Source organism: Uloborus diversus, chromosome 5 (genome assembly GCF_026930045.1).
Source record: "Uloborus diversus isolate 005 chromosome 5, Udiv.v.3.1, whole genome shotgun sequence".
In the NCBI taxonomy this organism is placed as follows: domain Eukaryota; kingdom Metazoa; phylum Arthropoda; class Arachnida; order Araneae; family Uloboridae; genus Uloborus; species Uloborus diversus.
This window is the reverse complement of record NC_072735.1, coordinates 37,194,820-37,207,820: the sequence shown is the minus strand read 5'-3', so window position 1 is coordinate 37,207,820 and position 13,001 is coordinate 37,194,820. Positions and strand designations below refer to the sequence as shown.

The 13,001-nt window shown below is 31.9% G+C and overlaps 1 protein-coding gene across 4 annotated transcripts in view; it reads right to left on the bottom strand.

Moving 5' to 3' along the window:
• The window catches only part of LOC129221998 (notchless protein homolog 1-like), a 50,608-nt gene that overhangs the window by 14,980 nt on the left and 22,627 nt on the right, over positions 1 to 13,001 (bottom strand). For all 4 annotated transcript variants that reach the window (XM_054856409.1, XM_054856410.1, XM_054856411.1 and 1 more), the window contains exons 7-8: positions 5,819 to 6,011; positions 382 to 517 (exon numbers count right to left, since the gene is read on the bottom strand). In XM_054856409.1, the coding sequence (XP_054712384.1) occupies positions 382 to 517; positions 5,819 to 6,011 (329 nt within the window). The remainder of the gene's footprint in view (positions 1 to 381; positions 518 to 5,818; positions 6,012 to 13,001) is intronic.

The following is a 13,001-nucleotide window of genomic DNA, read 5'->3' as shown; positions in this document are numbered from 1 at the left end:
ATCTTTTTAGAGAGTGTCATTAAATCAAAAATGACATTAAAATTTAACTGTCCACTTTTTGAAAAAAGTCAGCATTAAGGGGCACCAACCATGTAACCTGCTTCCTCCCTGTATTTCCTTTGACCCCCCACTTTTTGGTGCACAAGCCGCCTATGTTGTAATCATTTTGTAAACATGGGTAAGGAACACAATCATTTTTAGGGCGAAAACTTATTCTACAAAATATTTTCCTGGTTTTAATAAGAAAAATTTATTTATATTTAGGCAAAACAAAGGGCTTGCAATTAAAATAAGGTTAAATAAATTAAACCTAACAGTAGAAGGGAAAAAAAGCATAAGGTTAAAATTAAGTTACAAAACAAAATACAAAATTAATATTACCTGTTTCAGCAATATCTCTGTAGACAATACTTGCTTTGCTTGGATCATAAGGTCCTGTTCTCAATAAGTAATCAGTATTCAAAGCAATAGTATTGACCCAGTGCCCATGAGCTTGAAGTGTCCGACAAAGTGTACCCTAGAATAAATGAAAAAGAATTTACTAGGAAAAATAGTATCACAAATAAGAACCACTGTTTGCAGATTAGTTTGAATACCAGCAATTAGTTTAAACAATATTATTTTAGACTATTACAGCACATATTTCTAGTATGCCTATAGTTAACACTGAATACTAAATTGGAGGTAGGATTTATTCTGAGGGGGGGGGGTAGAAAAAATAGGCTTTAAATCTATTAATACAGTTAAATTTCATTGCAACAAACTTCAAAGGACCACAAATTTTGTTCCTTGCAACGGAATTCAGGCAACGTAATGGCAATTAAAACTGGACTGAACATTTATTTCATTGAAACAGACATTTCTTTCAAACAGATATTTTATTGCATTGGTATATCTGTAATGAGATCTTACTGTATTTGTTTAATTTCACAAGGAGTCTGGGACAAAATTTCATTTATAACTATAATTAGACAGCTTAGTTGAGTGATTGAATAGGGAGAACATATGCATTAAAACAGGTTGAAATGTATCACGATTTTATAATTAAAATTAGAGGACCCGACAACGTTGTTCTGTTCAAACTTGGTAAATTGAAAAGTTAAAAAATTTCAATAAACTATTAAGTGTTTGAATCGTTCTGTTGAAAAAAATAAGTAAAAAAATGTTTTAAGCTGCTATGGTTTCAGAATGCATATATTTATTACAACTTGAATTATCTAATGCCCACTGAGCAGCTGTTTTCTTAATTATTTTTTCTCCCGTACTTGATGGTTTGTTCCTTCAGCCATACTCAAAGGAAAAAAGCGTCTTCAGATATTAAGTGTAAAAATCTAAATACCCATCTAGAACAGACGGGAAATCCCGCTGAAACATCTCCCATATGAAAAAGAATAAAACAATCGAAAAAATATCATTTAGAAAAATGATAAAGGTAAAAACAGTTCTCTGAATAAGCGAAAATCATTTATCCCTCCCCCTCCCGATGTAAAATAAATACATTCTTCAACTAAAATTACTAAAAACTCTTTAAAAACGAAAAACAATTCTTTGCAATTTGAAATATTTCTCCAAATAAACAAAAAATACAATAACTTACATTAACACTAGATTTAAAATGTAAACAAATGATCACCCAACTCTATTGTTTATAGCCAAAGTCGCCACGCCACCACGCTACTGTAATCCATCCGATCAGTGAGAGAAGCCAACTCTGACTGATTAGCGGTCCGATCTTTTGAACGAAAACTTTTTAAGCATCATATATAGCCTAATTTGTTCTTTCCACCAAAGATGATCTTCCACTGCACTGATCTTTTGTGTACAGAATTACCCTGTTGTAATTTATCTGGACGAGAAAAAAAATTTGTTTAGTCTTTAAACTGCCTCATCTTTTCCTTTAATAATGTACTGATTAGTTAGATAATCCTTAAAGTATTCATGACATTAGTGCCAAAACTCGGGTTCATTTCAGCCGAGAAGCAAATGTTGCTAGGTACGGTACTTTCTGATCATTTGGTTAGGAAGACCTAAAGCACCGATCCGGTCACATGGTTCAACTACGACGACAGAACACACGTTTTGCGTGAACCTTCCAGTACTTTACTTTAAAATATATCACGGGGCCTAAAATTGTTGCTTTCAAGAAATGAACGCTTCACTCTCTCTGGCAACACTTTATCTATTCTAAATTGACATATTACAGTAGGGAATTTCATTACAAAAAGCAGAGCTGGTTTCTTATTGTCCTTTGGCAACAGGTTAAATATTTATTTAAGTTCTCGCTCAACAATAGATTAAAATAAATATTAATCATGAGGGAGAAATAACCATACAAACTTTAAATTAATTAATTAATGAACAAAGAAGTTTCTGATTCGATCCATCTCCCTTTGAAACCATGCTTGCCACAACTTAATTATACACAAAAAATGTGATCAAAATCGGTCCAGCTGTTTAAAAGCCTTATAGTGACAAACGTCCGCACAGAAGATTTTTATATATTAAGATTACAAAACTTGTTCAATGTAGTAAACAAGTGATTAAAAAAGATATTATGACTTGATTTTCAGAAAGATTCCTAATGGAAAACACTGAATTATTTTGCCTCTAAAAGATCATAAATCTATGAATAAAAATTTCTAATTTAAGTTAAAATTGGATTATGAGCTGTTAACTTGTGCTACAGATTTACTAGGAATAACTGCAGACACAATCATGAGCAGACTTTTACTATAGTAGGGGTACCACTCAGGGACCCAGTTAAGAAATTTCAAGGCCTGTAACGAACCTGTAAACACAACAAATCTGTGGGGGTCCCCTTTGACTTGCAGAACCGAAGAACGTGCTCAATCGCACATCTTTTTGTCTTTTGTTATGTGTCCTCAAAAATGTTTTCAAATGTCAACAAATTATCCTTGGAAAGGAAGTTGTGAAGCTATTTAATTTCTGAATCAATGTATTTGTAATTTGAAACTTACATAAATAAACTACAAAATATTTAAACAGCTTAAAATATTGTAAACCAACAGAAACAAAATAAATGCCTTAGGCAGTAATAGTGAGCTCCGTACTAACAGGAATAATAACTGAGTGGTCTCATTCTACACTAGATGTCACTCCAGATAGTTTTCTCACTACATGGGAGAGAGTTTTCTGCTGAACTCATTAACCTTGTTAAAACAGAGATAGAAAAATTTATAGTGCAAAACAAATAAAAAACATTCATTTGAAAAAAAAAAAAAAATTTTTTTTTGAGGCCCATCCAAGCTAGGGGGTCCCAAAGCCCGTGCTTCATGGGCTTACACTTAAATCAAGCCCTAGTACCAGTAAAGTCTTGGTCAGAAAAGAAGCCTTTTAAAATCATATGAGGCATGAAATTTGCAATCGACAAAGCAACAATTCTGTTAATTTCTGAATAGCTAACGGATTTTAATGTATATTCAGTAAGTTACCGCCCATAACACTTTCTTTCACTTTGAACTAATAGATTTCACCGTACCTTAATTAAAAGAAAAATATCTTTCTTCAATAAAAATCTGCCACGGTAAAATCACAAAGTTAAGAAATGTTTTGAACTAAAGCTTTAGTTTTCAAACTAAGAGGGAAAAATTTTTGACAAGGGAAGCAGTAACTTCTAAAATTATAGAAATTTGTCAGTAAGACAGTTGGTTCTTTAAACATGTACCTATTTCATCTGTATAGCTTCACAAGAAGCTTTGGTGCACACACACACACAGATAGACATGGAAAAAAAAGAAAAAATCTCTCAGAAAAGAGACACTATTTCACATTTGATCGTGTCAAAATGCACTAACTTGATACAATATTGACCTCATGTAAATTCCTAAAGTAGAAGCTTTTAAGAAAGCCACAATTTAAGTAGAAAATATTAATGTGTTAGACAAAACATTAAAAGTATAAATAAATTGTCCCCTCCTTCAATTTTTTTTTTGGAATTTTAGCAAACATTTATTTCAAACTTTAAGAAAAAATAAATGCAGAATTGCATTAACTTTTCCAAATATCTGCTAAAACAATTGCAATTTTAGGAAAGATTGATATTCTTGTTATTTATAAGAGGATTTTTCCTCTTTAATTTTAAGGGCATTAAAAATATTTTTCAGGTTATTTTTAGGCATTTTTAGGTCCTATAAAGTTAAATTAACATTGAAACAAGCAGGAGGTGGATCCAAAAGATTTACTTGATCGAGTTAAAAAAAAAAAAAAAAAAAAAAAAAAAAAAAAAAAAAACTACAGAAACTTCAGATTGTTATGCACTGGTTTAACAAAGTAACTCAAGTCTTGTGAACTGATTTCAGAAATACTGTTTAAGGAATAAAGTCTTACATTACGTAAAAGAAGCAGATGAAAACTTTATACAATGAAAAGGGTAAAAGTATGACAACCTGTATACATGTACAAATAAAAGCAATTAAAAAGAGTATAAAACTCTGCTAACAGCTGTTTCAAGGTTATAAAATCAAACCCCTTCATCTATATACATAAATGGCTACTTCTGTATGAGTGTATGTCCGAGGTAAGCTTTAAAACTACTGTGTGTGGACGGATTTTAATCATTTTTTCACCATAGATAGCTACATTATCAGGAAACATTTTAGGCTATAATTTATCACTAAAAACTTAGTTTAAAAAAGTTATGATGGAAAACAGAAAACGTCATATAATTTACCCATTAAATGATCAAAGATAAAGTCCATTGTTACAAAATTTGTTGCCTAACAACAGCAATATTAAAAGTAATCGTAATAAAAATTTTGAATCAAGGCTTCTCTGGAGCAATCATGACATTTATTGCTTTCTTAGGAATCGTCATCTATATATACATAAATGGCTACTTCTGTATGTATTTAAGAATGACCGGGATAAACTTCAGTACTAGACAGATTTTAACCATTTTTTCACCACAGATAGCTACATTATCAGGAAGTAACATAGTCTATAATTTATGTCTAAAAAACTTAGTTTAAAAAAGTTACGATGTAAAACAGTAAATTTCATGTAATTTCTCCATTGAATGACTGAATACAAAACCCATTGTTACAAAAGTTTGTTGCCTTACAACATCAATATTAATAGTAATCATATTGAAAGTTTTAAATCAAGGCTTCTTCGGAGCAAACATGAGTTTAAAGTCATTTAAACATTGGGAAACTCTACTTTTTGCACATGTAGTTAGTAGAGAGCTTTTTTCTTCTTTTTTTTGTGTGTGTACTCTTTAATTAAATAAAGTGCACGTTTTTTTTGGTGATCTTTGTTTTTGTTAGTTCATATTTTGGAAATTCTTCAAATTTTTATGCTTAAATTTGTGCTTCCGTTTCTAAATGAATACTCGTTCGTTCATTATAATTCTTGCTATTTTACTTTTATGGGTAAGGAAGAAGCTCGATTTTTAATCGTGTCAAAGCAGTGTTATGAGTTCTTTCAGTTAAAACAGAAAACGAAAGAAAGTAGCAATTGTTTCTCACAATTATTACTGATTCAGGCAACGCAGGGTATTTTTCATTAATCAATACATAAATGAACGATGGAACACAAAGTCAGACGACGGACAAGTGAATGACTTGTCTTACTTTTCTCCTTCACTTGTCCGTTGTCTGACTTTGTGTTCCATCGTTCATTTACGCATTGATGAAGGGTTTTGGTTTTATAACAACAAATCACTTCAAACCACTGATTTGCAGAGTTTCAAAACTCTTTTTAATTGCTTTTATTTGTACATGTATACATATAAATGTTATCATACTTTTATTCAAGTCTTAGATTACTTGATATTAAAAACAAAAGTAAAAATAATTACATCACTGGCTCTCCAAACTATTATGGTACGGTCTTGAGAGGAAGAATATATCAACCCAGTACCTCCCCATTTGACGCAAGTAATACCTGCGGTGTGAGAAGAGAGAAGGAAGAGAGTCTGGCATGTTATAACATCCCAAATTCTAACAGTACGGTCCTTTGAAGCACTGGCTATTCGCCTACACTCAGCATTTCTATAAAAATTCAAGAAAAGTATAAACTATAAAGAAGCAAACATAAACGTTTATAGTGATTCAATGTGAGACAAATATTTAAAACAGGGGGGGGGAGAGCAGATGTCACTAGAGGTCTAGGAGGTATGTAGCCCCATGTGCCCTCCCCCTCAAAACAATTAATAATTTTAGATATTTGTAAAAATACATCATATTTTCCAGTGTGCAAAGTTTATAGAAACCCGCATTTTGTGACATGGCGTTTTCAAAGTGAGATGATTTAAAAATTGGTATTTAAATTTTTTGACTAAACTAAAGAAGTTTTTGACAGGAATGTTGCATCAGCATAATTGCAGCACCTTGAAAAAAAAATGTGTCAAAAAAATTTAAATGCTCAGAAATGCTAAACTTAAAAGCAATGATTAACTTATCCATGGTGTATCAGAGTAGAAAATACACATTATAAAGAGAACTTGCTTGTTTAATACGTGTGTGTAGCTCCATCTTTTAAATAAAAATAAATAAATAAATGAATAAATAAAGAACTGTTCTTAAGTAATGATGGAATTCAGACTTTTCCCTGCCAAATTTTTGAAACTGAATTCCTAAAACTACAAATTCAAATGGTTCTAGGGGATTCTTACCCAGTAAATTTGAAATCTCAGTCTTAAGAAAGTTGTCCATTTTTGATGTTGTTAGGGGAAGGAATGGGATTCAAAGCATTTCCCTGAAATATTTCAAAATAAAAGTTCTGGAAACAACTTCAGACCACCTTTTAGCGATGTTGAGAAAGGGGAGGTTTGAAGACTTTCCCCTGAAAAAGTTTGAAAATTAAAATCCTTATAGGCTATCCATATTTGGAGCAAAGTAATAGCACTCCTTTTAAATACTGAAAATGCAAGTAGAGGTGGACAAAAATATCTTTTAGTATGTTAGAGTATTTGCCTCAATATTTAGAGTTTCCTAAAGACCTACATTTTTGTCATAAATTTCAAAATTCTCTTTGAGACTCATCAAGCAAGAAAAACACTTGCCACTTCCTCTAAATAATGACAGACACAAGCACCAATTACTGGGGGGGGAGGGGGGGGGGCTCATGGAATTGGCGCTAGTGATTTAAAGTCCCAGAATCCACTTGTTATGAAATTTTTAATATTTTCGCGAACTAATGAATACAGGTCTTTAGGACAGCCACGGTTGGGGCAAACCTAGCCCGGCAGCATTGTAAAGTAGTGATTAGGATCTGCATAGCCTTCACAATGCTGCCAGGTTAAGTTAGCCCCTACCATAGTTGTTTAATCACTGATATTATCTTGATGTTGTAGAGAACCATTAAAATACCTCAATAAATATAATTAATCTTCATTTAGGCAAGAAGTAGTACTTTTGACTTGTTGTATATTGATAATATATGCTTTGCATTTTCATTTCAACGTGCCGATACATAGGCTAAGTGCCATACATGGTGGTCACTAGAAGCTTTTGATCATCTAGTGTATGTGCAATGCCAAACCTAACTTGAAAACAGTTTATGGTATAAACAGTGTTGAACCTAGGGGAGCAAGCTAAGGTCCTTGCTCCGGGCAGCAACTTCTGAGGGAGGCAAAGTCATCCTATTTCTGTGCTTTTTTTTTTGTTGAAAGTAGACATAAAAACTTGAAGGAAGATGGGTAAGGGTTGCAGTTTTAAGTTTTGCCTCAGTTTGGAAAAATTGTAGATCCGACACTAGGTATAAAAACCATACAAGAAGCAGAATGAGAAAAAGCAGCATGGCATAATAATCTGATCTCAAGATTTTTTTTTCTTTGGTGCTCCTGATAATGAAAGGCTGCCATATTTGATTACTTACCAAAATCTTTTGATATTTCGTTCTTGGTTAAATTTTGCTGTCACAAGTGTGTGTTAAAACCATACTTAATGCTTGACAAATGAATTTGGCTGACACATACCTTTAGCCTTCGGATACATGTATTGCCTCCCTTTTCAGTTTTAATTTTCCCCAGTGAAAAGACGTAAAATAACAATTTAAAGAATTTCACTATGAGGAAAATTATGACAGACTGAGCATTCTATTGATTCTCTTAGTTGAAAAAAGCATAATTAATAACCCCACTCAATTCAATGGTATTGATTTTTTTTTTTTTGCCTTGACAATAAACAAATTAGATAAAATTAAATTAAAAAAGTGGCTTCTGTAACATTGTTTCTTCATAGTTGATTTCGGAAATTTGTGTGCGAACCTCTATCAAAATGACCCAGAAGCCACCATGACACACGTCCTCACAGCTTTAGTTGAAAGTAATGGTGCAGTTTTCATTTCTCTAATAACGTATGTGGTTTTTATATTTTAATGAATACAGTTTTTTACACAAAATTTTTTTTTGGATTTCAATTATTCTGCCATATATTGAATAAAAAGAAATAATACATTTTGGTATAGTATTTTTGATACTAGAACACAAAATGCAAACTATCTCACAATTGAAAAAAAGTTTTCATTTGAACAAAGTAAGATTACAAGGTAGAAAAAAGAAATGCTCAATAATAAATGTAGGGTAATGTATCAGGAATGTCCCTTCTTTCCTATCTCACACAAGTGGGTAAATATCTTTTTGTTTTGGTAGAATTGAAAGCAGAAGTTTCAGACTTATAAAAATGTACATACTATACATATATTTTTATACCAAAAAACATAATATCAGAAAAAAAAAGTTGAAAAATACTACTAATTCTATCCGAAAAAGTTTCAATTTAAAAACTCAAGCAGAGAGTTGGGGGAGGATTGTAAAAACTGACAAATGGAAAATCGTTTTTAAATTGCAAGTATCAGCACTCTTGAAAGTGTCCCTCTGGAAAGCAGGCATGTTTTCTTAAGTAACCGAGTTTCAAAGACGGACACAAGGGAGAGGGGATTCGGCTCCTCGAGCCGAAATGCAGGAACTCTCCCTTAGCATATCTCCTACACTGAAGTTCCAAAAAAATGCAATCTTAGACGATCTTCAACAATATTATGAAAAAGAAAGTTCATTTTTGGAATTTTTTCGAAATTGTAGGCTTGAAAACATATTGTAGCACGTCTGTTAACACTTTAGTGATTGGAACCGGAACTTTGCAGGAACAGAAAGTTTTTTGAAGTCTCAAAAACTAAATTTTAGACAATCTTAAATGATATTAGATGGGATTAGGAGGCTCTCCCCTGGAAGGATTTTTAAATCAAACTCAAAAAAAAAAAAAAAAAAAAGGGCAATAACAGGACGCCTTTAATGACATTAAAATAAGGGATGGGGTTTAAGTACACCCCTCTGGAATTTTTTACCAATAATTTATAAAATCAATTTTATAAAGCAATTGCCCCAGCTTGAATATTTTTTGTATCCGCCCTTGACGAATTTTAAGCTCAGAAAAAGCAACCTAAATCACTAAAACTATGTAAGTGTTTAAAATAAATGAAAACTCTTTAATAAAAAGGAAGTGCACCCAACTGCAATCATAAAAGTATTAGGAGGCGAAAAACTTAAAATATTAATCATTTTTATATTGAAAAACAATATAGCTCAAGACAAACAAAATGCAAATTTAAAATCTAAAAATTTCAGTATGGATTAAATTTATATAGAACAAGCTGATGTGTGCATCACATGACTTCCTTTTACACCAATTTAATGTTATTTTCCCCATTATAGGAAATTTTAATGTGATTTAATAGTTAACTCTCTGAATATCCGAAACAGTGGCCAAATTGAAACCACATAAAAAAATAAAAAAAAATCGCCAAATTTGTCGCCAAGTTGGCGACAAAAGACTGGCGATATATTAGCAAGTGTCCGCAAAATTATAACACCACTTGAGTTTGCATTGAAACTAACAATGATTTCCCCCCAAAAAGGTGCAAAAGACCACTTTAGAAATATCCAAATGCAACCAAAAAGGGAGGTACACAACTAGATCCCACTAGGAGTCTACATAACAAATTTCAACTTTCTAAGACACACCGTTCTTGAGTTATGCGACATTCATGCGCACATATGTACATATGCACACTAGCAGTACCCGCATGGTGATGCCTGTGCTAAGAAAATAAAGGAAGTCCGTTGAACAAAAAAAATCCACGCCTCCACCCAGTGGCGTAGCGAGAAAAAATCCTTGGGGGGGTTAGGGGGTAGTATTTTTGAAGTTTAAAGTAAAGCCATGCTCTCAAGTTGATACACACACACACACACACACACACACATATATATATATATATATATATATATATATATATATATATATATATATATATATATATATATATATATATATATATATATATAACAGGAAGACATAAGCTTTTTACCGTCATAAAAGCTATTATATTAAATAAAAATCTTTTAGCTCATAAACAGACCCCTTCAGGTTCGACTGAAAAATGATTTTTTGGGGCTCATGGGGGGGGGGGGGGGTTCTGACCCCCTTATCCCCCCATGGCTACGCCACTGCCTCCACCCCTTTCTGATGTGAAATGATCATTTTTCTTCATCTAAAATGCTTGTGCACGTTTTCAAAAGACCTATCAAAGTCTCTTTGTAATTTAAAAGTATTTGCTGAAACACATAAAAATATTAACGGTAGCTTTAAATAGGAAAATAATCCTTCAACTATATAGTTCATCGCTTAACGGGCCAAACAACCACGCTACCGTAACCATGCCCTTTAGTGAGTGAAACTTTTTTTTCCCTTTGTAATTTAAAGTATTTCGCCAAATGAACAACGCTATAATAAAAATGTTATAAAGAACAATCACAATTGAACATAGATAAGTAACTGTCTTAAGAACAGAAACAAACGTTGAAGAATTAAGAAAACAAAACCCAATAGAAAAATTCTACAAAATCAAATTAGGTACCTGATCATCAAAAAAAAAAAAAAAAAAAAAAAAAACGCATTCAAAAATCTGTGAGCTGATCACAACAGCGTAGCATGGGCATAGTTCGTCGCAACTATCGACACTGTCGGCCGGCGCCCTCTGGAACAGTTAACTTACCCCGCCATCTATTAGGAATTCATAGAACTAAACAATTAATTAAACATTTAACTTGCAATTACAAAGTTTCGGTCAATCTGATTTTAAAAAAATAGCCTATAGCCTTCCTCAATAAATAGACCCAGTAGCAGAAACTTTCTAGCCAGTCTGCGACACTATTTTTGGTAGTTGAAAATAATCTGCAGCATTATTATTAGTTTTATTTTAAGTTTTCATAAAATGCACAAGTTCTTTGTGAAGGTCAAGACTTGGACAATTTTCTAACTGGCCAGTGGCCACTAGACCCGAAAAACTTAGTGGCCACCACTGTTGCTGAGTTTTAAAGCACAAGTAGGAGGGGAGGTAGCAGCCTTCACTACTTTCATAAAAATAAATAGAACTCTACACACTATGAAAAACAATTATTCGAGACATTAATTTTAATATGGGAAATTTGCATTGAAATAGGTTTTTAAAATTTTTAAATTAGTAAATGAGAAGTTGGCAGGAAACTGCACTTTAGGTGAAATATTTAGCTTATAGCAAAGCCTACAAATCAATGAGGATCAAACACAACTGTGCAGATAATAAATAATTCGCATTTTTCAAAAAAAAAAAAAAAAATATTTTATAAAAAGGGAAAAAATGATTTATTGAACAATTTATGTTATCTTCAATAGTTTGTGTTGAGGTAAACATCCAATTCTGTTTTTGGAGTAAGTAATAGTATCGTTTCTTTCCAGCTTGCAAATGACCAAACATGGCGTCTACGTGAAAAATTCATGTTTATAAATAGATAATTGAATTTATTACATAAAAGTAGTAATAAATTCAAAATCCTTAAAAAAACTACAATTTAGGTGAAATTGTCGGTTTTTAGCACATTAGCCTCTAAAGCAATGAAGATAAGATAATATTCTGAAGATAAAATTTTGCCTTTTAAAACACAATAATTAAGAATTATCCGAAAAAATAAACATCCAATTCCGTTTTTGAGAACGTAGGCACTTCATGAGTCTTACATACCAACATCTTGTGACGTACCAAACATGACAACTACGCTAAAAATTAAAATATAAATTTCTGAATTTGTTGCAAAAAAAATTTTAAAAATAAAAAATCCTCATGACTTTAACTTTAGTTGAAAAGTTTTAGCGCTTTTGCGTCCAAAGAAATGAGGATAAGGTGAAATTTTCACATAAAATTTTTCATTTCTCAAGAAAATTATTTTAAAAAATAAAAATAAAAAAACGATTTGCTGCACATTTTAAGTTATTTTCATTTCTTGGCAGAAAAATAAAATATCCAATTTATCTTTGTTTTTGAAAACTTCTGCACTTTTCTACTTCGATTTTGTGAATGACCAAATATGGCGACTATGTTTCTAGCTGAAATGCTGAAGCATCCATCGCTCAAAAAGCGATCTCCAAACGATCTTTGACAGGTTGTATTTATTTTTTTTCTTTTATGTATTTATTTATTTTTTCTTTCTTTTTGTTCTTTTGTAAAATTACCTGCAGACTGCAGAAAAATCTGCGATGTGCGTCTCGCGTCTCGCAGTTTCTGCTACCGGGTAAATAGACGATTCAACACAAAAATAATTTTTCAATTCGAACCAATAGTTCCTGAGATTAGCGCATTCAAACACTTCAGCTTTATAATATTAGCATAAATATAAATTTTTGTTTTGATAACATTTTCTATAGCTGCTGCACTATTAGTCATATCATGATGTTATATAGCCTTTCTCAATAAATGGACTATTCAACACAAAAATAATTTTTCAATTCAAACCAGTAGAGTTCCTGAGATTAGTACGTTCAAACAAGCAAACTCTTCAGTTTTATATTATTAGTTAATATTTAATAAGAAAAATAAGACAATGATCCATATATATAATTTATTTTGTAGAAATCATTTTTAGCATCGTTTAGGATTTTCTCTGAAAAAGTCCCTCATGATTTGCCTCATGGCTGATTCGAACTCACACTTTTTTGATCAAGGAGCCC